Source organism: Rhinolophus hipposideros (genome assembly GCF_964194185.1).
Source record: "Rhinolophus hipposideros genome assembly, chromosome: 11".
Lineage (NCBI taxonomy): Eukaryota > Metazoa > Chordata > Mammalia > Chiroptera > Rhinolophidae > Rhinolophus > Rhinolophus hipposideros.
This window is the reverse complement of record NC_138057.1, coordinates 23,471,184-23,497,134: the sequence shown is the minus strand read 5'-3', so window position 1 is coordinate 23,497,134 and position 25,951 is coordinate 23,471,184. Positions and strand designations below refer to the sequence as shown.

Genomic DNA, 25,951 nt, shown 5'->3' with positions numbered 1-25,951 from the left:
GGCACATAAACATATTCAATACTCTGAGATCCTACAATAGGAATATATGTTAACTTTGTTTAACCTAGCATTTCCCCAAGTTTGTATTTCTACATAAAGCAAGCAGATACAGTTGGGGGACCGAGTTGTATGCTCTGAGGGCCCCTCACAGATGGTCTGGATGCCTTGCCAATGTGAGGACACGGCATTCTTCAAGGAAGAAATACTCTTCTCAGAGCAGCTGCTGGTCTCGGAAAGGAGAGTGTTCCCTGAGGAAAGAGTTGGTAATCCGGATAGAACAAGAAATGGGCGAGGAAAGGGAAGTGAGCAAAGACAAGCTGAAGCCTCCCCTCAGAGCCCTGCCCTGTCTTGCCCACCAGGGCACAGCAGCCAGGAACATCCAGATGGGCAGCCCCATGGATCATAGAAATTATGAGACCAACCACCCTGAGACAGCTGCCCTCTACTCTTTAATGAACTACATCCACCAGCAAAGGAAAACATAAAAGCAAGAACCTTGTCTCCTTATAACCACCCTCACCCCTATCCTTTCCCAACTGTCTTACTCTCATCTTGCCAAACCTACATTTTCACTGTTGGTAGGAGAAAGAAATAAAGGGAAAGAAGTAATATCTTTGAAACAAGGTCCATGTCTGTGGCCTCATGTTTTCCTGGGTTGCATTAATTAATATCCCAAGATGCTAATGTTCCAAGAAATATACTTGGCTATATTAGATGATTTTTAAATAATCGAGGTCAGAAAATTTAGTTCACGAACTTAATAATCCAACCTTTTGTGTGTGTGTGTGTTTGTGTATATACAGATAGAGAGAGAGAGAGAGACTTTAAAAAAAAATTATATAAGGCTAATTTGGCCCCAGTAGTAAATTATTAACTTCTCAGTCCCTGCCCAAACCCAGTGCTTAGGTTTCTGAGACTTCAGGTTAGCATGATGTCAAATCCCCTAGTGGTTATCACTCAGCCCAACCACCGGTGGGTATTTGACATCAGGGAACTACTCCTGTGGCTGGTTTTACTGACACTATTCATTTAATTTATTTCCACTATTCTCAGTTCTCTAAGGTACTATTTCATTTGTCCCATACACTGTAGAAAAAAGACAGAAGTCACTGTGCCGCGTTAGCTCATAAGTCCTCATAACTATTCCATCTACCTGGAAAGAAAAGAAGTAACTGTTTACTTCATTTTTTTGGTTTTCTTCACAGATCACCTTTCTCTAGCAAGAGACTTGGCCTGCTTTGAATAAAAGACGATTTCTCCACGATTATTCTAAAAAAGCTTGAACTTCCTCTTTAGATGCTGGGCTATTTCAGGCCTCTATCTCATACATAGAAAAGGACGGTCTGAACAAAATCTACTCAAATGAACAATTTTTCTAAAATATTTTCTCTACAGAGAATGTGATCTGGTGCCTGACAGGGAAAGAGTCAAAGAATACAGTTTATTTTATGTGAATTCTTTGGTGCATCTTCTACCAAACATTGCAAGGTCAGAGGTCACAAGCCTGTGACGTAAATGATTGTGATGAGTTGGGTGGGGACTTTGGTAACTGGGGAGCATGCCCTGTCCCACTGTGGCCATGGGGTATGTAGACTCAGTGTTGCCAGAGCTTCCAAATTTTCAATAGAAGCTAGAAATCTAGACTTGATATGGAACCTCCTAATGTTTAAAGTGTTGGCAACTCATTATTTTAAAATGTTGTTTTTTGCTACTGTTTTTTTGCTACTGTTTTTTTTTTTTTTTTTTTTTTTTTTTTTTTTTTTTATCCAACCCAGTTCTGTACATAGGATAAGCCTCTTGGTCCCTCAAGGTAAGACCTCGGCCTTGGTTAGGTGTAGAGATGGTGAGCAGTGAGCAAGCAAGGGGACATCAGTGCTTCCGTCGCTAGCTACCTGGGAAGGTGACCTTAGGGATGAGATATGTATAGGTTCTAGTTCCACTAAGGTTCCTAGTGGATGGGTAATCCTACTTTGTCTTTTCGCTTTGAAGGGGGAAAATGAGCTCAGGAATAGACACACTAATTAAGTCTAGCATTCTGGTAGAGAGGAGGCAGGATATAGAACAAACTTTCAGTATAAACCCCAGCCTTTTCAGACAAGATACACAAGATGGCATGGCCTTCATAGTTCAGTTTTAATGAAAGACCCCAGTACTTTAAAGTTTACATAAACATTGGGGAAAAAGATGGGACAGAATGGAAGGTCCCATCGTAATTCATTTTGGAAAATTAAAAGCTTCTCTAGATTACACAGTGGCATAAGTGGCCTGTGGTGAGAGTAAATAAAACCGTCTGGTTGTAAAGAGACCCATAATTTAATTCCCTTCCCCGGATCAGCATGTGAAATTCAGTGGAAAGGGAAGGGATACTTATAAAGCTTTGAAAAGAATGCCAAATTCAGCAACTGGAAAATCTCGCTTTATAAATAGAAAGTCACATGAGAGGTGAAGGACTCCCCTTCCATTCTTTTCTTCCTACATTGTAGCTAGAAAATAAAAAGTTTTTTTAAAACAGCCTAAAGACAAGTAAGCATTTCCAATAAGTCTTAAAGTCTTTCCTTGCTTTCCTTACATCCTCCTTCCTTTTCATCCTTCATACTGTACATACCTCAGGAACTTGGTTGTCCACTGGAAGAATCGTGATATTAAAGCAGATCCCGTGCAAAGTGCCACCATGCTGGTTACTGATGGAAAATGTGAACTGGACGTGTTGGAGGTGGGGGCCTATGTCATGCATAGGTGGCATATAGGCCACTTTCATATGGTTTACAGCATCCTGAAAAGCAAATTGAGACGGACACATGGGTGCCAATTTTCAAGAGTCAGAGACTATCAGAGCTCTAAGTCTAAGAGAACCATCATGGTGAATGATATCAAACTTCGTTTGCCACCATCATCAATTTGATGATTCCAAAAAGGTCTATTTTATAAGTCACCTTTTCTAAAAATCAGGAGAGAAAATGACAAAGAAATTAAGTAACTATATCAAGTGCTTGAAGCCAGCCAGCTCTGAAAGACAGGAGACTGGAATTTTAACCCAGCTCTGTCGTAAGAAGAGCTTATGCGTAAGCTCTACTACTTTAAATAGCTGTGTGATACTAGTCAGTCTACTTAACCTGCTAGGCCTCTTTTTCCTTATCTGTAAAATTGATAAAATGATGATACCAGATGGAGTAGACATACTCATTTACAACTTCTAACTACAGTAAAATTAGGCATAATGAAGCCACAAACTACGGAGGTGGCTACTATCTAAGCACTCATCACCATTATTGTGACCCCTGTGGGGATCTAAAAAGGAGATTCCACAGGAGTAGGGAGACGACTGATAAGAATTTTGGAAGGTAGAAGACGCTATGGGTTGAATTGTGTCCCCCTCCAAAAGCTATGTTGAAATCCTAAACCCCAGTACCTCAGAATGGGACCTTATTTGGGAGTAAGTGTGTTGTAGATGTAATTAGTTAAGGTAACATCACAGTGGAGAAGAGTGGGCCTTTAATCTAATCTAACTGGTAACCTTACTCATACAATAAGAGAAGAGAGACAAACAGGGAGAAGGTGGCCATGGGATGACAGAGGCAGAGGTTGGAGCAATACACCTACAAGCCAAAGAATGTCAAAGATCATCATCGGCAAACCACTAGTAGCTAGGAAGAGGCAAGGAAAGATTCCACTGCATGGTTTCAGAAACAGCATGGTCATCTCGACACCTTGATTTCAGTCTTCCAAGCTTCAGAACTGTGAGATAATAAATCTCAATTATTTTAAGCCACTCTGTTTGTGGCACGTTGGTATGGCAGCTCTAGCACCCTAATAATAGATAAACTGAATTTAGTGGAATAAAAACATATGCACCAGGTCTCTAAATCACAGCCCTGCTGCTGGCAAAACAGTGCAAAAGTCTGTTGAATTACAACAAGATTTGGAAATCATATCCATGTTGATCAAACATTGTCAAATAGATGTCACATGCTTATTGCAAATGTACAAGCAAAAAGGATAAAGTCATCGAGCATCTGTAATAGATGTCAAAGGCCAACATCTAGAAAAGCAATACTAGGAGCACAAGGACTTCTCAGAAGACACTTCCATCATCTTCTTCAACATTTTAGCATAGCATCCTACCTGAGTGAATGACTTCAGGCTCGGGGCTGCAGGATTTTTGCTTAGCTTTGGTATGCTGTCCACCATGAATAATTTCCCAGCATCCAAGTTTCTAAAGAGAAATACAGGAGAACATTTTCACTCATTTTCCATGTAACAAAAATTAAGTCAAATAGCCTACAACCAATTTAAAAAAGAAAAACTACAACAGTTCATTGTGGGAAGAAATCAAATGTTCCATCTTCATATTCTCTCTTTATGTTGGGGGCGGGGTTCTCACCTTAAGTCCAATTTCATCAATGCCATTCTTATCATTAATGCAAAAAGTATGTACAATATTTTCTACTTTGCCATCATGAAAGAGTATCTTTATTCTCATTCTAAAAATGTTTCCTCACTACCACATACCTGATACAAGACTAAGGTATATTCACGCCACTTTCTGGATTGGAATCATAGAATATGACCACTCTGTGGCCTGCTATACCTTAAATGAATGTTATAACGACTCAATAAATTTTACTAAAAAGAAGAAATGTTCTTTTTAGGAAGGGGATTAAAGACTGCTATAAGCCTACCTAAGCTGAAGACGCTATAAGATACGGGTCACTTACCCACTAATACCACTTTTGAAGGGAGGTACAAGTTTCAGATTAGAGGAAATGCTGAATTGAATTTAAATTCATGGCTGACGAACAAAGCAATTGAACCACAGTACTATACACTGACACTTTTGACTCTGCGGTCCTATCACACAAATCTGCACTAACAGCCCAGGTGATGACTTTTCATAGAGATACCTGTGGTGGAAGGAGAAAAATGGAGGAGTTGTTATTGTGTAGAGCAGCAACCTGTCATATGATTCTGTATCTATAAAACGTAGATGTTTCTTAGTTATGTAGGCCACGTCAGTTTCCTTGACAACCAAATTCCGAGAAACTCCAGGTGCCTCTTTTGGAAGCTGGTCATCCACTGGAGTGATATGGATCGTCACCACCTGGAAAGAAATGATCTGTATCATTAATTTGAAATACCAAAAAGACACCAAAGGAAACATCCCAATCACCTAGTCACAGTGATTTTTTGATGACTTTCAAAAACTTTCTTTTATAATATACTTCCAATGAAATGATTCAGGAGCTATTAAGAACACGAGCCAAAAATTAAACATTCTCCACCCATTTTATATTTTAAGAATGTAATTATCACAAGTCTAATTAATGCAGTCATAAGTGCTATAGAATGGGTATTTCTACATCTCTCTTCCATCAACAACCTGTACTTTTTTACCTCCCTCTACTCATTGATTCTAGAAATCTTGACATTACTTTTGGTTCCCCCTTCTCCACCTACATATGTGTAACACACCTCCCAGAGTTTCTACTTATAAAATTCCTACACAGTGACCACACCCCCTCCCACCCCAGCTGTCATTCCTACTGTTACTGGCCGAGCTCCAGTTCTCATAATTTCTTCCTTATGTTATTGCAACAGCTTTCTGTTAGCCCTGACTCCAACAGCTAACCTAGACTGACATACCTCTAATGTTATTTTTAAATGCAAATCAAATCAGGTTATTCACATCCTCAAAAATCTTAAGCAACCACTCAGAAGGGACAGAATTATTCAAACTCCTTAGCATGCTACCTGAGACTCGCTACAGTTTGTTTTTATTTTTGACTTTTGTAGTGACTTTTTTGCCAATGTTATGTTTTTAAAATTATTTTTTACATATTTATTGTGATAAGACATATATAACCCTCCATAGTTTAGACAATCTATTTTTCAACTTCATCTTTTACTCCTTTCAACATTAATCCAACACTCTAGTTGTACACAAAGGACTGGGTCTCCAAACACGCCTCTGTGCTTTGGATCATGTTGTTTCTTCAATCTGGAATGCTTTTCTCCTGCTTTCTCCTGGGTTCTTCTTATAATTGAAGGCTCTTCTTGAAACTTTCCCCAATTTCTCAGCTGGAAGTAACTGTTCCTGAATTTTGCTTATCCCTCAACAAACATTATTTTATGGTCCTGTGTTATTAGTAGTTTCCACATCAGTCTCTCCTAGACTGAAAGTTCCATAAGAGGAGGCTCATAGTATAGACAAACCACAAGGAATTTGGTGGTGAACAGACAGTTAAACTCCTGAGTGTATCACTTAGAAACTACTGATCTTGAATAAGTCACTCAACTTTTTTAAATATCAATTTTCTGGTATATAAGTTAAGCTTAACACTGAAAACCTAACGGAGTGGTTATGAGGGCCAAGTATCACTACGTAGATAAAACATCTGGGATATATTCGGTGCTCAATAAAAACTATTTTCATCTCTGTAGGTCTACCACAACTGGTAGGGTATTCTGCAGGTAGAAGCACATCATCGGTGTTTGCTAACTAAATGAGTCAACATGCCCTTGTAATCTTAAGAATGTTTAAAAACATACTCACAGGTTTAGATGCTGCTAGAGGGCAAGGAGGATTTGCCAAACAGCTTTTAGCATCACATTTTCTTACAATAATCCACAAGTGGTGTGAGAAAGCAATTATTTACTGTCTCTTAAAATGGTACATTTGCTTGGTATCGTGGGTATTCTTGCCTTGGTTTTGATTTATTTCAACAAATTTAATATTTTAATTTAATCAATTTATTTTAATAAATTTAATATTGTCACTTAAACATAGATCAGCAATGCCAATTTTGTCTACAATAATGGTGTTCACAATACACAATTTGAAAGTGAAGAGAATTCCTTTTTAAAGTGATGTACAAAGCAAAAACTAAAACATGGTTAAGCTTTTACTATGATATGGAAAATACTAGAACTTCAGCTTGGCCACTTACAAGCTGTGTTCCCTGGGGGAAATCACTGAACCCCTTTGCGATCAGTTTTTCTCTCTGTACACTGGAAACAATAACAATGGCTATTACACTGAAGTGTTGTCAGGATCAAATGAGATTGCTGGTAGTACAGTGAGTATTTGGTAGGAGGTATTCAATAAATTAATTCCCTGTCTCCATCCTTCATTACTTTTACAAAAGTGTACAGCATATTTACTACTCCATTATGAAGGATTTCAATAATTAAACACTAAAGCCAGTCATCAAAATAAAGGAACACAATGACAACCATTTTTCGAGCCTCCTGGAGTCTGTGTCACAATTTTTTTTTCCAATTATAGTTTTCTGCTAATCTACAAAGTTCAGAAATTCTCTATGGGGCCCTCCCAGCTATAGCGTGGATCAGTGAGGCTCCACTTAATTGAAAAACTGGGTTTAATAAGGAAACAATAGTTATTGTGCCTTCAAAGAGACCATTTTCCATGCTAATTTATTCTCCAATGTATTCTTTGTATAAAAAGAATGTACAAGCATGCTTTTTTATACCCCTGTAGTAATTCTTGGTGGGCACATTTTTCAACATGCTTTATGATCCCCTAAGTTGATGTGTCTTTACATATTTATGCATGTTTAAACAATTACAGTGTGTGTGTGTGTGTGTGTGTGTGTGTGTGTGTGTGTGTGGATGAGAAAAATCCTATTTGAAGAAACTCCATAGAGAAATAAAGTGTTCTCATTTTACTGAAATTTGGTTATAAAAAGACATTATTAAATACCCATTCCCAGAGAGTGGAAAACTAGTGCCCAGACCAGTCACTGGGCTCTAGCTTGCTGGCTTACCCTATGTGCCTCCTGTCTACGTCTGGCCATAAGCACCCACAACACAGACTCGTAGGGAATCACACTTCAGTATACAAAATGACAAACCCTAACCTTGACTCTCAGAATAGTATTCATAATATATGTGACTTTCTTGTCGACCTGGGTACTTGATCCTTTCTCTGACCAGAGCTTTGATTCCTGCCTGATTCTTTACTTTACATCTTCCTTTGAGATTACCCAGTGTTGTTTCTCAGCCAGGGAACTACTTTCAATGCCAGTTGTGCCCACCCCACTTTCTGGCCTGACTTCTGATTAAATGCCCACACGCTGGGTGTCTGTTCTCTCATCCTGTCACATTTCATTGCTCCCTTCCACGTCATCGACAGGACTGTGTGGCATTTGCTTCCTTTCTTACTGTTTCTTAGTCCTCTTTCTGCTTCTTTCTTCTATCCTTATTTTGCGCACTCCGTTTTACTTCTAATGTTACTCTCTTTATTGGTTTATCCCCTAAGGGTTAAGCTCTATAAAGCCCTCTACTGAGAAGGATAAAAAAGGAAGTATTTTTTAAAAGCAAATTGAGTGCATGAGGCTCCATTTGGTGACAGTAATGACACCCAATATAAAAAGAGGGAGGGAGTTTCTTGCTGATATGTAGACCCCTCTTGGGTGCATCAGATATGCAGGTCCGTCTCTCAGTAGGAATATTCAGTTGGGAAGGATAAGAAGAGGTAAGGGGCATCCCTACTTATATAACTTCCTTCCAGCTTTAATTATATTGTTTCTCACCCAGGGATATGCTTGGTTTCAGCCTCCATCAAAGGCAGTGTTCTGATAGTATGACCTAAACAATCCTGTGCCTTAGTTTAATTTAACCTTCAGTGACTGTGGAACTTTCTGATTACAAAAGCTTCCATCAAGTAATCATCTTCTCTGGACTTTTAGTTGAACAACTGAAAGTTACAAATTTTGTTGAATATTTTAAATACACTTTTATTTGTAGGCTATGACTAGATACTTGTCCAAATTGAAGATGTTATCATCAGAAAACTATATCATCATTTACATCCTTTAAAAATTGGAGTTTCAGTGAAGTTATCAGGGTTCTACAACACAAAAATGTTTACAGCGCACACACAAAATACATGTTTTGGTCTATTTTTTAATAACTTTTTTAAATTTTTCAATTAAAGTTCATATGCAGTATATTAATGTTAGGTGTAAAACATAGTGATGAGACATTTGTGTAACTTATGAGATGATCACCTCAATAAATCTAGTACCCATCTGACACCATAGTTATTACAATATTATTGACTATAAACCTTATGCTATACTTTACATCCCCATGACTATTTTGTATCTACCAATTTGTACTTTTCCTCCCTTCACCTTTTTCACCCAGCCCACCATACCCCTCCTATCTGGTAACCCTCAAAATGTTCTCTGTATCTATGAGTTTGTTTCTGTTTTGTTTGTTTATCTTGTCCTTTAGATTCCAGATATAAGTGAACTCATATGACATTTGCTTTCTCTGTCTGAGTTACTCCACTCAGCATAATACCCTCTAGGTCCTATCATGTTGTTGCAGATGGCAAGAGTTCATTATTTTTGATGGCTGAGTAATATTCCATTGTATATATGTACCACCTCTTCTTATCTATTCATCTGTTCTGGGACACCCAGGTTGCCTTCATATATTGACTACTATAAATAATGCTGCAATGAACATATGGATGTACATGTCCCTTCAAACTGTGTTTTGAGTTTCTTTGGATAATATCTAGAAGTGGGATTACTGGGTCCTTTTTTGTTTCTTGTTATAGCCTTTGTTTGAAAGTCTATTTTGTCTGGTACAAGTATTACTGCCACAGCTTTTTTCTTTTTTTTTTTTTTTTTCATTTCCATTTTCATGAAATATCTTTTTCCATCCCTTTACTTTCAGTCTGTTTGTGTCTTTTGATTTGAAGTGAGTCTCTTGTAGGCAGCATAAGCAAAGGTCTTATTTTCTTATCCATTCAGCTAGCTATCTTTTGATTGGAGTATTTAATCAATTTACATTTATATTAATTGTTGATAGATATGCAGTTATTGTCATTTTATTATTTATAATTTTCCTTCTTCTTCTCCTTCTTCTCCAAGAAGTCTCTTTAACATTTCTTGTAATACTGGTTTGGGGTTGATTAACTCCTTTGGCTTTTTCTTTCTTGCCTGGGAAGCTCTTTATCTGTCCTTCAATCCTAAATAATAGTGTTACTAGGTAGAATAATCTGGTTGTAGGTCCAGGCTTTCCATCACTTTGAATTTTTTGTGCCAATCCCTTCTGGCCTAAAAGTTTCTGTTGAAAAATCAGCTGACACTTTTATGGGAGCTCCTTTATAGGTAACTATAACTGCTTTCCTCTTGCTGCTTTTAAGATTTGCTTTGTTTTCAAGCTTTGACATTTTAATTATGATGTGTCTTGGTGTGGGCCACTTTGGGTTAATCTGCATGGGATTCTCTACATTTTCTGGATTTATATGTCTATTTCCTTCACCAGGATAAGGAAGTTTTCTGTCATTATTTATTCAAATAGGTTTTTGATTCCTTTCTCTCTCTCTTTTCCTTCTGGTACACTTCATGTTGTCCCAGAGCCCCTTAAACTATCTTCATTTTTTTGGATTCCTTTTTCTATTTGCTGTTCTATTTGGGTGTTTTCTGCCACCTTATCTTCTAAATCACTGATTCAATCCTCTGCTTAATCTAATCTACTGTTGATTTCCTCTGATATATTCTTCATTTCAGTTATTGTATTCTTTATTTCTGACTGGTTCTTTTTTATGTTTCCTACCTCTTTGCTGAAGCTCTCACTGAGATCACTGAACATCCTTATAACCAGTGTTTCGAACTCTGCATCTTGTAGATATCTTGTCTCCATTTTGTTTAGTTCTTTTTCTGGAGCTTTGTTCTGTTCTTTCATTGGGACATGTTCCTTTGTCTCCCCATTTTGGCTGCTTCCTTATGTTTGTTTCTATGTATTAAGCAGAACTGCCATGTCTCTCAAGACAATCTCATGTAGTACGTGTCCTGCAGGGCCCTGTGGCACAGTCTCCCTGGTCACCCGAGCCAGATGCTCCATGTGTGTCCCTTTGTGTGGATTGAGTGTCCTCCTTATTGTAGTTGATCCTTGGTTGCTGTTTGCATATCAATAGGGAGGATTGACCCTCAGGCTGGTTGATTATAAGAACTGGCTGTGATTGCGGTGGAGGAGCTATTATGCAGGGGCTGACCCTATGGATTAGGATTCACTTTAGCAGGGCTCTGGTGCCTGCCCAGTCTGCCTTTTGAGTGTGTCATCCCTCAGAGGCAGCTGGGGGGTGCTCCAGATTGGTCCAAAGGGTCTCCTGGGAGGGGCCCTGCCACAGGCCAAGTTCAGCTTCAGCCTGCTCCCTGCCCAGGTTGGCTACCTGGAATGAGCCACAAAGCAATCCACAGATGGCTGCTACCTGCACTGTGCTTGCAGGGGCCTAAGAGAGGCTAAGCTGTGAACCGAGGCCAACTGCCACTAGTGCTGGTGTGACATCAGCCCATTCCGTGTCTCTGCCCCTCCTACCAGTCTCAACATGCCTTCTTCTGGATATCCTTCAGTTGTAGGACTTCTGTGCAGCTAGACTTCAGGTCAACCTCAACTATGGCTGTTCTGTAGTTTAGTTGTAATTTTGATGGGGTCATGCGAGGAGGTAAGCACAGCATTTACCTACTCCACCATCTTGACCAGAAATCCTTGTTTTACTTCTTTTGTTCTTATGAATACACTGATTTGTGGAAACTCTGAAGAATAAACCTTTATACTAACTATCTCCTCATCTCACTGACTCCTCAGTTTCTACCAAATGTTTCAGTCTTCTTATTTCCTCCTATGTTCAATAAAAGTTTAAAGAACAGGAGTCCATTTGGGGCCAAGACATAGTTCTTGAGATTCTAAGTCTGATACTAAGGTTTGAAGACACACAGATGAATAGTTCAGGATTCTTTGAGCTCATCAATGAGCTCAAAGTTAATTCAGTAAAACAAATAATAGCCTCATATTACAGTGATTTGGTATCAGATCATATAAAAATACCAGCTGACCCAGCCTGAGGGAATTGTGGAAGGGGGACATCAGAAAATGATTCTAGGAGCAGGTGATGTTATGGCTTAGAGCAGCAAGTCCATAGTCTGGAAAGGAACTAAGCTAGAGCTGCCACAAATCAGAAGAGGGAGAATTTGGGGAAAATTGATGGTAGGTGGATTCCACTAAATGTGCTGTTACTGTATCAAAGGATTTTAATTGTCCTAAATTAAAAGGATCTCTTCTATTCTTAAGAGACCATGTGAGGGATTCTGATAATCTAGTCCCGAAAAGATGAAAGTTGGAAGTAAAGCAATGGCAATGGGGTGGGCAAGTAGAGACAGATGAAATTTATCCAGCAGATTTAGTAAGATCTGTTGATTAATTGCTTTTTCAGATATTAGAGAAACAAAGGAGTTAGAGATGGTTTCAGAGATTCTAGTTACAGTGGTTTTGTGTAAGTTTTGAGGTAAATATACTAAATGTCTTGTGGACATGGTACGTTTAAAATGCTAATGAGATATACATGCGGATGTCAGATAGAGAGGTGGGTGCACAAGGCTGAGCTGGAGAATATTCAGGAGCTAAAATTAGGCGGTACAGGAAGACAGAGCAAATTTATACATTCTCTCTGTCTGTCAACATAGATTAAGAAAATGAAAGCAAAGAAAAACGTGATTATGATCCTTCCTTAGAAATCCATCCATCAGAAGAAGTAACCGTATCACTGATCTACAGTTTTCAGTCTAACTTATTTGCCAAGATTTAGAAATACTTCTGTTTCAATGAAGTCACTGTGGTCTTTATTTTAGAGGGATCTGACAACTACATATGAACTGAAATACGATATAAATAAAAATATGACCTATAAAATATATGATAGCAGAAGAGGAAAAAGAAGCCATGAGTTTTCTATTTTCAAAAAGGCATAGAGTCTGCTAAAAGTGATATGGTATTCTAGTCAGAAATAAAACTCAGTTTGAATAGATACAACAGAAGGGTTAGAAATAAATCCTATTAATAGTTGCCATTTTGGATTATCAAATCAACTAAATTCTCAATCAAAAATGTAATCTAGTGGGCCGGCGCGATAGCTCAGGCGGTTGGAGCTCCGTGCTCCTAACTCCAAAGGCTGCCGGTTCAATTCCCACATGGGCCAGTGGGCTCTCAACCACAAGGTTGCCAGTTCAACTTCTTGAGTCCCGCAAGGGATGGTGGGCTGTGTCCCCTGCAACTAGCAATAGCAACTGGACCTGGAGCTGAGCTGCGCCCTCCCCAACTAAGACTGAAAGGACAACTTGACTTGGGAAAAGGAAAAAAAAAGTCCTGGAAGCACACACTTTGTTCCCCAATAAAGTCCTGGTCCCCTTCCCCAAATTAAAAAACAAAACAAAACAAAACAAAACAAAACAAAACATAGAAATAGTTATTTAAAAAAATGTAATCTAGTCCTATTTGGGAGACCACCTCAGGGATACTGTGGATACCTGATCATGGCATTGTACATCAGAAGCTAAACATTAATGAATGCCAACTATAATTTTATATATATAATGTGATGGTTCAGTGTGAGGTCGGAGGGATAGTGGATGGGGGGAGGGGGGTTCACAGTATGAGGGATATAAATGATGAACGTCTAAGTATTACCTTGTTTTGTACACCTGAAACTAATAAATAAATTAATTAATAAAAAAAAAAAAAAAAAAATAAAAAAAATAAAAAAATGTAATCTAGAAATGGTATAATACATTGATGAAAATAGGGGCCTGTTATTTGTAAAGGAGTTGATTTGTTATTCAATAAGCAGTTGAATCAAGAATTTTCTCATTCATTCTCCATTTCCTCTTAACAGGAATCACCTACTTCCTTCAGTTTCTGGGTTCTCTGACATCATTCTTCCTAATCACCCCTTTTGTGTTACCTTCATCTTTGCAAACACATGAACAGCTCAATGTCCATGTATGCATTAGCTAATGTGAATGACTGTGACATGAGAAGACATTATATAACCAATAGGGATACCTACTTTCAGTAGTCATTCTAGAATTGGTTCAAGATTTGCTTAGATCCTTATACATGCTATCTTCCAAGATAATAGGTATAAACTGTCTAGGAAAAAAAACTACATGTAGGAGGTGACCATTTACTTTTAGCTCTCTTTTTTCTGCTCTTACCACCAACCACTCTCTCTTTGCAAAGAGTCTGCTCCTTTATAGTTGTCCAGACCGTACACTGACTCCATTTGCTGTAATTTCTTTATAGAATGCCTCCTTAAATCTGTATCTGCATTTTACATATTTAAATGATATACTTGAGTGGTTGCAAAACTCCTAGTTCTTCAAAAGCAACAATAAATAATAGCTAATTTATTTATTGAGTATTTACCATGTGCCAAAAAGTTCTCAGTATTTTATATATATTATCTCGCCCTCACAATCACTCTATAAGGAAGTTGTATTATTCCATTTTAAAGATGAAAAAACTGAGGCACAGATCAACCAGTTAATTAGTGTCAAGGACAGAAGAGAAACATAGACTTTCTAACTCCAGAGCCTATACTTTAACCACTACACATAAAATGTCACTGTTTTCTTTAGTACTATGAGGCCAAAAAATTTTGTGAGGTGTTCTGTACAAAAGGGTCCCACCGTTAAATAACCTGGGAAACACCACATTCATGGAAATGTATAAAACTCTTTAGAAAAATAAATGGAAGAGAAGTGATGTTGCAAAGAAATTGACTTAATTTTGCTTAATCTGTTGCTTCTCAGACTTTGAACACTGAAACATATTTTCATGTAGTTTCTAATAACATCTCCCAGAACTGATATCTGTGGACAAGATTTTTGGAAAGTGTTTAGAGATGGCCTCTTACCTGTGGCACTGAGAAATTTGGAGGTTCATGGCTGTCCCACAGGACAAATTCAAAAGAATCGTCAAAGATTTCACCACCAAAGTGACGATAGTAAATAATGCCATTAAATAGATCCCTCTGAAAGAAGCCAGGGACAGGATAACCTGTTGGGTCCATAAAACACCAAATATTTTTGTAACCATCTGCCAGGCATTGGGGTATAAAGATATAGTACTTATCTCTAAGTCTTTTCTGCTCCACTCTGCATATGTTGTATATATCCAAGGAATCTTCATTAACAGTTGTTAATCAAAGATTATAAATAATAAAGCAGAAAAATTAAAAATGCCACACCTGTCTTAAAATACATAGAGAAATTAGCATTAGAAAAATATTTTTAAGAAACATAGTCTTAAGGAACACTAACTACTTGATCTGCTTTGTTACTCCTGACTAAGACGTAGTTGTAAAATTATTCTAACAAAATATAAGCAAATATCATTCATGAAATTACTTTATCAATAACCTAGAATAGGCCAAATATCTCTCTTCAAACTTATTTGTTCTATCACTGTGCTTGGCAGTCTTAATTTTTCATAGTGTAATGGTTACCTTCAGTCCCAGCTCTAGAACTTTCCAGATGCCCATCCTTGGATAGGTCAACTTAGCTTCTCTAAGTTTCAGGCTTCCCATCTATAAAATGGGGATAATAATGGTATCTTACCTCATAAACTTGATTTCCACCTCTGCACGAATCCTGACACAAATGATCTTACTGCCAGAACTTACCTATCAGGCCTGGCCCTGGCTTCTTCATAATCTCTCCAGCCTGCGGTGGTTTTGTGATATTAAAGAATATGTAGTCATCACTGGAGTCTATGTCTGAAGCTCTCAGCATGGACCCCTGGACCAGTATGGTCTGTCCCTCTTCCAGTTCAATCACAACATTGTTTATGAGGAATGGGGGGCTGTCATCTTTGGGCAAGATGTTGATAGGAAACTTATGGCGGATGCTATGATGGCCATCAAATATCCGGAAGACCACAAAGTCTTTGGTGGAGTCACTGTCATCATGATGATAGCGAACGACTCCAGCCTGCAGGTCAGCCACAGTGAAAAGAAATCCTTTCCCGCCTAAAGGAGAGAGCAGAGATGGCGCTGATTGATGAAGGGGTGCAAAGGCAGCACCTGCAGTGAAAGCAGCACTAGACAAGAGGGCTTTAAGGAAAGTGGTGCAGCTGAGACTTCCCTGGCCTGGAAAAATGACAGACTGTTTAGTGGGTTCTGGGCCTCCACAGACCTGGTTTTGAACACTGCCTGTAACACTTAGTATTAGCTGTGCAGACTTGGGCACGGTATTTAACGTATCTGAGATTCATCTAGAAAAAGGGAATAATATCTACCTCATATGCCCTAGCATGGACAAGAGAACTTAAACAATAGTAAGCCTACAATAAATGTTACTTATTCTTTAACTTGCTGTTATCATCCTACAAGGTGGCACTTCTTAGATGTGTGGTCTTTAACCACCAGCAGCATCAGCATCATCTAGGAAGTTGTTAGAAATGCAAGTTCTCAGGCCCTACCCCAGACCTACTGAATCAGAAATTCTGGAGGTGGGGCCCAACAATATGTGCTTTATCAAGCCTCCAGGAGAGTCCAACGAATGCTAAAGTTTGAGAATCTCTGGCTTATTGGCCAAGAGCTAAAGCTTGGGTAGCAAATGGCCTAGGTTCAAAATCCCAGTTCTGCCACTTTCTAGGTATATGACCTTCGACAAGTCAACTTCTCTAAGCCTCAGGTTCCCGTTTGGAAAGTGGGAATAATAATAGTACCTCACTTTGTAAAGTTGAATGAAATAAGATAAAGCATGTAGAATGCTTTGCACTGTATCTGGCACAAAATAAATGCTTAATAAATATTAGTACTGTTTTCTTATCTCCTCTGGGCCCAGAATATCATTGTGTTATGGGTTACCATTCTATATTTCATTACGCAGCATTAATAAACGTTGCTCCGCTCTGCATAAACTATTATAGATCTTGATGGCTGGTGCCTCATTACTCTCCCCACACCATACGTACGTTTGTGTTGAGGATCTCACTGGAATGACGATTAAACACTAGTATAATAGACACTATAAGCTACTTGCCCAATAGCCACTTTCTGCTTCTTCCTCAGCACCAGAATCCTAGTTCTATTTGGAATGGCAATATGATCATTTTCTAAAAATGATGTCCCCAGACTCCGTTGCACTTAGGGGTAGTATGTGAGGTGGTAGGAGACCTAAGTAAAAGTCACTGTATCATACTCTGGTTGTTAAAGAGAGCAAACTTAGATGGCACAACTTTTTTCATTCTCTTCCTCAAATGCAGACCAGAGCCTAGAGGTACAGGCACCATCTTGTGACCACTGACAGAGCAGAAAAGCACTTCCGGCATCGTGGATATGGAATACCTACCTACCTCTGGACAACTTGTCATATGAGGAAAAAAAATGAATTTTTAAGCCACTGTAGTTGGGTTTCCCTTACATGCAGCTGAACATCCTCCCTTCCTGATACACCCAGTCTTAAACTGACCCCCCCCGCCCCCGCCCCCGTCCTGGGATTAGACAAGAGAATTTTATTTTGGTTTCAGCATTTCCTAATCACAACTGACGATAAATAAGAGCTCCATTTCTGCATTATTAGGCGAACTAACAGGATAATTGAATTAAATCTTCTGAGTTCATAAAGTATGGCTATTATTTTTATTAGGCCCATTAACCTTAACTACCATCCTTATAATTATAAGTATAAACTCATTTTCTTTAAACTATAGTAATTGCTTCTAATATCATCATAACAAAATGATTACAAAGTATTTTTTTAAAAAAAACACGTTTTGTTTGTTTTTCAACACATTTCTCTGAAGCAGAGAAATGAGAGGGAAATATTTTGTCTTCCAACTATAAGATAATCAGTTAAAGAGTATATGTAGAAGAAGCCCTCCAAAGTATATTAGCTTTAAATAATGAGCTAAGGCACTGCTCATAAACGGTCATCCACTGATGTGAACACCCTAACACTAAAGCCAACTGTTTCAAAATCTCCACATTTGGGGGATATAACAATTCATTTAGGAATGGAGCCCAAGAAATGCTTCATAGAACTTATTAAATATGCTTTCGGAGAAAGTACATCTTGGGTTCTTTTCTAGGTTAAAAATATCGGTCATCACCTCTTACTGTGAGCCGTCCATGCTGCAGGCCATCCACAGTGACTAGCTGGACAGCGCGAATGTCATCATTGTCAACAATCTGAAACTGTTCCCAAGTGATGGCCCGAGACTGGCCCTCCAGGAGATTCAGACCTACGGGACAAAATAAAAATGTCCTGCAAAGTTCTATGACATGCCAACAAACCTACTTTAAGACAAGATTAATGAATTTTAACTCACAGAACTAGCTGAAAATTGTATCTTCAAAAGCTTTTCAAGAAACTGGAATTGAGCTGTTATTTTTAGTAATATTTTTACTTTCAGTACTATTAACTCCGATCTGACATCTGGTTCCTTGTGCCATATCCTTTAGAGACATGGTAGTGCCGGAAAATAAACACCAAAGGAAAGAACAGATACTATATTCACGGGGATCTCTGGTTCAATAAGGTCCACAAGTTCTTCAAAGGCTATATCCAGATATTTTGTGGGCAAAAGAGAAGTTCTTTTACATATACCCTGTTTCCCCAAAAATAAGACCTAGCTAGACCATCAGCTCTGAAGCATCTTTTATTAAGCAAAAATTAATATAAGATCCAGTCTTATATTATATTATTAGATAAAACCCGATCTTATATTATAATAAAATAAGACCAGGTCTTACATTAATTTTTGCTCCAAAAGACACATTAGAGCTGATTGTCTGGCTAGGTCTTATTTTCGGGGAAACAAGGTACAGTTGACCCTTGAACAACAGGGGTTTGAACTGTGTAGGTCTACTTATATACAGATTTTTTTTTCAATTAACTATTATGAATTTATTTTCTCTTCCTTATGATTTTCTTAATAACGTTTTCTTTCCTCTAATTTATTGTAAGAGTACAGTATGTAATATATATAACATACAAAATATGTGTTAATCGACTATGTTATTGGTAAGGTTTCCAGTCAACAGTAGCCTATTAGTAATTAAGTTTTGAGGGAGTCATAAGTTATACACAGAGTTTTGACTACTTGGAGGGTCAGCACCCCCAATCCCCATGTGTTGTTCAAGGGTCAGCTATAATTTATGAGTTCGTAAGCAGCCCACAGGACAGAGAATGTAAAGTGGTTAAATATGCATATACAGAGCTACTGTACTAAGACAGTGCTCAATGGTGCTAGACATAAAGTATCTGACATTTTATAATGAGGGCTGTATTTTAGTTTAGACTCTAATAAGGAAGGAACTTTTGTAACTATAGGAATCAAAATAAAACCTTTTCCTTGGACCCAGCACGCTGGAGGAAATCTGGGGAAAGAGAGAGTGCTGCTCAGAACAAGAATAAAGATTCCAGACTGAATACTCCAGTGAGAGACAGGGAGCTGTAGCATCATTGACCCTTCCCATTACTCATTAGAGCTGGGAGCCAACAGATTACAGGGAATCTTGAAAGGGAGCAGAACTTTTTAAAGAAACAGCTGACAAAATTTAAAGACAGTGTACTGGGATGTCCAGTTAGTGCTTCCCCTCAAAACTACCCAGCCTCCCTTGCCTTCCTGATCATTTGCCAGCTTTCCAGCAGTAGCAGCCCCACGAGGGTTCCCACAGTCCCCACAATTTTAAAGCCTTGGCTGCCCCAGTTACCTCATCTTCTGATCTGTTTACCTCACTGTTTTCTGAGGCAAGGGCCTGATTTTACCATGACCTCCCTTGAGACTGTGGCCCGGTCCTATACGATGGGGCTCAGAGAGATTGTGCATGGCTGTTAGGAGGGGCCAGGTAACATACCTGGACATGTGAAAGTTAATATCCAGTGAGACAAACTGACTGTGATGAGACAGGAAATGAGAAGGAGATGACAGGCTGTTCATCCTTTCTCCATCCCACCCAACTCCCCCCACACACAGTGGTTCCATCCCTTCCTGGAGACATCAGCCCTATCAAGCCCCCAGCTTTATTTTCTTGTAAAGCTATGACCAGCTCAGTCTTACTACCTTGACTTTCCTTTTCCCCTTACTCTAGTTTTCAGTGCTGGGTTAATGCATACAACCTGCCTCGGGGGCTGCTGCCAGGGAACCTGGGCTAAGACATGCAGCATATTTAGAAATAGGAAGGAAGGGAAGGAGGGAGCGATGGAGGGAGGGAGGGAGGGAGGGAAGTATAGGGGAAGGAGAAGTAGATATAAAGAATCTCTGACTGGTAATAAGTGTTGTGAAGCCAACAGTGTACAGTACGGCAAAGAACAAGACATCATGGGACACAGCAGCAAAGCAAGCAAGAGGACTAGAAGCATATATAAAAAATATTAAGTGATTATGGCTTCATGGTGGAGTAATAAATGATTTTATTCATTCATACTATTTCATTTATTTATTCATGACCATGCATCATTTATTCTATTTAATGTGTTTTCCAAGTTCTCAATGATGAACATATAAGTTCATAATAAGTAAAAATTCATTTTGAAAAGGATCCTAATGTCCAAAGTAGTCAAAATCAGATTTAGAGCTCTCTTAACATGCCAGGTTTCACAAATCACAAACACACATACAGACTATTAAGTGTCTACGCTCAAGCATAATATACTTAATATGTGTTATTACTAAACTTTAGGTTACCAGTTCTTTCGTTGTTCTCATTATCCCGCTAACAAAGGTAGAGTGGCACCTAGAAGTAGAATTATAAACCAAGGCTGCTCAACCAATATTCTCCATCTCTACTGAAATTCACATGCATACAAACACGTACGTGTGCATGCATGTACCCACACACACATACACAGACACACAAACACATAAACACAAGAGGCAACTTATTTAAGCTCCTACCTGAGGATTAAAATCAGACACATGCACTATCCCCTTAACAGAACCTATCACTACTGTTTATAAATATGTTTCCAATAATATTGACGGGATTAGTGGGGAAAGAAAAAAAAATCTTCATTGACATTCTACATTTACATCTGACCTAACTATATACATTGCATTATAAGTCCACTCAGAAAAGAGAGGCAGAGCATTCTTTTCAAACAAATAAAGCAGTGTAAGCTCTTACTTACGTATTGTGGTTTCCATGCAACCCAACTTAAACACAGGACAATGTACAGGGCACCAATCTATTCCTTCCTTCTATCCCTCTGAACAATTACAGTCAGAGACCTTTTCTCTCAGTCTAACTACAGCTTGGTATTACACACAGTCACCTTTTTGCCTCATCTAGGTGAAAGCTGTCTTTTTGGCTTATCTCCTGCAGAGGAAAGAACTCTCCAGCACTCAGGAATCCTGGATTTAAATTTCTCACCCTGCCAGTAAGAAAACCAAAACCAAAACCAACTATCTGATGCCCCTAACCTGTCTGGCTTTCAGTTTCCTCGCATGTGAAATGGGAATAAAACCACCTTTCTTTCCCGACCCATATACTTTGTCTTCCCTTAGGGCTATGTGGCTTGAACCCCACATGAACTTCACCTGTGTTCCAGGACACTCGCGGGGCATTGGTATCTGCTGTTCTGACAGAGATGTGGACTGTAATCGGCGTGCTCCTTTCAAAGAAGAAGTCATACACCTCCACCTCCACCTGCAAGCAAACAGTTGCATATGAACCACACATTGAAATGTTCTAGGATAATGTACCACTGCTTCTGGGGTATACACTACAGATGGAAGCAAAACAGATTCAGGTTTCTGCTGCTGCCTGATCTCAATTTTTGATAACCTGATCTCACTTTTTCGGGCTCTAGATCTTGTTCCTTAATTTATTCGAATTTTAAAATTTTCCTCTTCATAAAAGAATTTCTTACCCTGGAATAAGCAAATATGTGGAAGACGTGCCACTGCATTTGCTCAGGAGTCGATGTCAGTCCAGCATCATACCAGTCAAACCTCTCTCAAAGGTATGGGGTCTAGGTATGGTTCTCAACTGGGGGTGACATTGTCCTGTCTCCCCAGGGGACATCTGGGAATGTCTAGGGACATTTATGGTCTCACATATGAGTGTGGAGCGGGTGCTATTGGCATCTAGTGGACAGAGGCCAAAGACGCTACTAACGTCCAACCATGCATAGGGATAGCCCCACAACAAAGAATTATCTAGTCCCAAATGTCAGTGGTGCTGCTATTAGGAGACCCTCATCTAGAGGCATCTATCCTTCTAGAATAAACACCTAGATTTCATTTGTTCCCATGAAATCCATAACTACTTAATGGGGCTATGTGATAAGTTTTAAGCCTTATTATGTGATATGTATGTATTTCACCAGGTGTTAACAGAGAAGAACGTGGTATAATACAAAAATGGAAGGTACACTGCCTACTTCTGAAGGATGTGCAATACATGTGAGAGGATAAGAGCAATTATCAAACAGCAACATATCAGCAAACACAACACATCAAAAGAAACAGATTCAAGGGTGCCAATGCAACAGACTAAAAAGGAAACTACACCAAGGTGGGTAATGTATTTCTGGAGGTATAATGTAAATATTTATTAGGTTGAGCCATAGAAAATTGTATGTTATGTACTCACTGAGGAACTGTCTTCTCAGTACATGTAGTACATAATGAAATGACTGAATTTTCCAAAGAGGCCTGAAAGAATAGACTGCCTTGGTGTTATAGCCCAGAGAAGGGTCAGTGAGATTCAGGAGCACAGGCCATTGCTCAGCTCTCAGAAATCCCATCAGAGGCAGCCAAATGTACAAAGTGCCACAAAATGCACTTCCAGCCCACAAAAATCTGAAAAGTGTATAATCTCCACTGAAAAAAATTCGAGTTACCTTCTAATGACAACAAAAAAAAATCACACATTTGAACAAATTCTGCTTTAAGATTGCATTATGCAATGCCAAAAAAAAAAAAATGCACACAGGAAGCGGCAGAGTAGCAGTGCTTCATTTGAGAGCTTGAGGTAAAATTGGACATCTAATGAGAAATTACTTTATAATATGGAAGGAATGAGAGGCAAGGGTGGGAAAGAAACAAAAGCTGCCACTTGCTATTATGAAATGAAGTAAATAAAAGCAAAGGGCAAAACACAATACTTATAGTCTAAAGTCTTTTGTCTGCCCTTGAAACTAAATGCGGCAAATGCCTAAATTAGATGGAGGACAATTTGGTAACCCCAGGGACACTCACGTCCCTTAACAAACATGAACTCAAGTCCATATCAATCTGCCCATTTAAATTGTCCAACCTGTTTGAATCAACCTGCTGGTAGGTCTTTAAGTATGTGAAGGATTATTATGTGCAACTCTGTAACCAGTTGTCCTTCACTCCCACTGAATACAAAACAAGAGGGAAAAGGCAGCAGAACAGATTTACATTAAATAAAAAGAGGACTTTCCTGATGGAAAGTGTTTGATAGTGAAATTAGATATCATATGAGACTATGGAATCTCCTGTACTCGGTGTTATTAATTAAGGATCCCAGTAAAACACTTCTGCAAACAACAAAAAAGAGTAAAGGAGTTTATTAATGAAAGAATTATAAATGAAACTCATCTCTAACTTCAATGGTCTATGTAACACAGGAGGGCACTAGAGTTCTCAATCTGGTGAGACCAAATGCTGCCCTCAGAAATATTTTGTAGCTGGCACAATATGTTTTAAAATTTGTAATATGTTTTCTATATTTAAAAATTGAAACATTTTTACAAAAAAAAATTATAGATTTCTACTTCTCGTGACACACGAGCTATACACACCACGTAGCAACACAAGGTCGTGTGTATCAGCTAGAACTGAGTTGTAGCTGCTGCCTCCCACACCAGTTCTTTGCCCAGTTCCCCACAGTCTCCCTCCAGGAAGGTTTGCTTATTTGCATCACCAGCCTGGCTTCTCTGGGCATTTGAGTTTGCATCCTGATTCACACTGATTGATTCTGTGCAGAGCCAAAGAATGTACAAACTAACCCGAAGGCTGAGGGAAGTGGCTTCTTAAATAACGCTGTGAATACCAACTAGGCTAGGCGCTTTGTCATTTCCGTCTTACCTCATAATGTCTCCTTTCAGAATGGCTGCTGTTTGGTGGCTGATAGGCAATCTGCAAGTCACTGAGATCTTTCCAGGTGAACGAGGACACTGGTCTGGTGTGATCCCACAGGTGAGTCACATAACCCTGGAGAGGGGCTTTAGTAATGTTGAACACCAGCAAGGGTTTGGGGGTCTCATCCTCTTCACAGTCCAGAACGGATGTAGTCAAAGAGGTCAGGATGAACTGATCCACTTCCAGGATAAACGTGGCCATGAATGCAGCCCTTGGAATCTGATTAGGAATGCCAGCTCTGATATAGACAGGCAACCACGCACTCTCTGACTTTGGAAGGGGAAAGAAAATATGAAGGGGAAAACAATATAAAGGAATCAATAACATACAGGGTTAATAATATGATAGTTACCATAAAACCACAGCCTCGATAGAGGGTGTATCTGGCAGTGATCTGAAACCTGGCTGGACATTAAAATCAGCTGGGGAGTTTCAACACATTCTGATGCCCAAGCTTCATCGCCAGAAGTCCTAATCGAATTGTTTCAAGGAGGGACCTGGAAAACTGGTGTTTTTAAAGCTGTCTGGGTACTCTAATAGGCAGCCAGGGTTGAGAAGGTGCACCAATTTTGGCATCAGAAGGAACTGTGCTTTTATTCTATCTCCAGCACTTATGATGTGTGTAACTTTAAGCAAGTTATTTAATCCCCAAATCTCATGTCCTACATCTGTAAAATGGGAATACTAGATCCCCAAGTATTAAATGAGGATTAAATGAGACAGCGAAAGTAAAGTACTTAGCAGTAGCTGGCACACATCGCCAATCTCCTCCAGCCACCCTGCTACTTCCTGTAATGTTGGTTTAAAGCAGGCAGGGTCAGAATGAAGGAAAATGTCTTTATAGCTCGGTATTCATGCAACTAAAGGATGGTTGCCTGTTGCCTCGTTACTTAAAACTCTGAGTCTCCAAGTGAGGAGCAGGTAATGGGAATTGCAAATGACCACTCACGCTAGAAATGCCCCCTTCTCAAAAGAGAGAGCTATGAGGAAGAACCCTCAGGATGGAGGTCCCCCAGAGAAACCCTGAAGGTGCATTCTGGGATCTGAGGGCTCAACAAGTGCTGCAGATGGGAAGAACCTTCACAGTAGGAGATGCTAGTCATCATGGGATTTTATGTTTTCCACCGTTGAGAGAACCAAGCTCAATTATTTGTCACATGGGTTCAATATTGCTGAACACTGCCCATTGGACAACGAGTTATAATCCATCTATAATGGAATGTTAAAAATGGAATTCTCCTTGGCTCTGTCTCAACTGAAGTTCTAATCAAAGAGATGTCAGATTTCAAAGTGAATGTGGGACAGATACCATGAGCACGAGTTTACAAAGCAAATTGTCTGGAACCGGCTCCAGACTCTAGAACCCTTTTGCCCACTATAAGAAAGAGAAAAGAAAGCGATTTACTTAGCGCAAGGAATGCTGTGTTGTGCTGAGTCACTCGCCTGAGCCCCAACACCACACAGCCACACAAAGAGGAAGGATGGGACCCTTCCTGTCTCAGGGGTCCAGAGACGAGCTTTAAAGTGTGTCTTTTACATGTGGAGCACACAGAGGTTGACTCATACCTGAGGAAGCTACGTGGCTAGAGGCAGAAGATAATGGTGGCTGCGCTGGGATTATTTTACATTCCTTGTTTATGGCAGGGGAGATTACAGGAGTGCTTCCAGATGTGAGCCAAGTGGAACAGAGAGTTCGTCTGGGGCCATCCATGCCGGGATCTTTAGGGGGGATCCTCGAGAGGATAAAGAATCCCAGCAGCAAGGAGCTGAAAGTGGCAATCACATCTTAGGAGCTAACGGAGGACTTCCAAGGGATCACTCAGGCCAGAAATGCATCCTCTTTAGACAAGAGATCTATAGGTAAGAAGCCTCAGTGATGAGGGATCTTTGTGATGGGGTAGCTCCTGAGAGGCCATGAAACTGCCTCAGAGACAAATAAGCAGCTTGAAACATATGCCAGACTCAGAGAGCATGAAGTCATATCCCATCAGTGCCTGATCAAACAAGACCTCTCTCTCCA

At 39.3% G+C, this 25,951-nt stretch overlaps 1 protein-coding gene across 4 annotated transcripts in view; it reads right to left on the bottom strand.

The window, feature by feature from the left end:
* Positions 1 to 25,951, bottom strand: part of FREM1 (FRAS1 related extracellular matrix 1) — a 155,766-nt gene that overhangs the window by 93,274 nt on the left and 36,541 nt on the right. For 3 of the 4 annotated variants that reach the window (XR_013994416.1, XR_013994417.1, XM_081066045.1), the window contains exons 7-14: positions 23,878 to 24,201; positions 21,358 to 21,466; positions 17,926 to 18,057; positions 15,494 to 15,838; positions 14,726 to 14,868; positions 4,902 to 5,098; positions 4,123 to 4,213; positions 2,606 to 2,773 (exon numbers count right to left, since the gene is read on the bottom strand). Coding sequence is in view for 1 of the 4 variants with exons in the window: in XM_081066045.1 (XP_080922171.1) it covers positions 2,606 to 2,773; positions 4,123 to 4,213; positions 4,902 to 5,098; positions 14,726 to 14,868; positions 15,494 to 15,838; positions 17,926 to 18,057; positions 21,358 to 21,466; positions 23,878 to 24,201 (1,509 nt within the window). In the remaining 3 variants the exon portion in view is untranslated. Of the gene's footprint in view, positions 1 to 2,605; positions 2,774 to 4,122; positions 4,214 to 4,901; positions 5,099 to 14,725; positions 15,398 to 15,493; positions 15,839 to 17,925; positions 18,058 to 21,357; positions 21,467 to 23,877; positions 24,202 to 25,951 lie in introns of all 4 variants that reach the window. The other variant, XR_013994418.1, reaches the window with a different exon arrangement.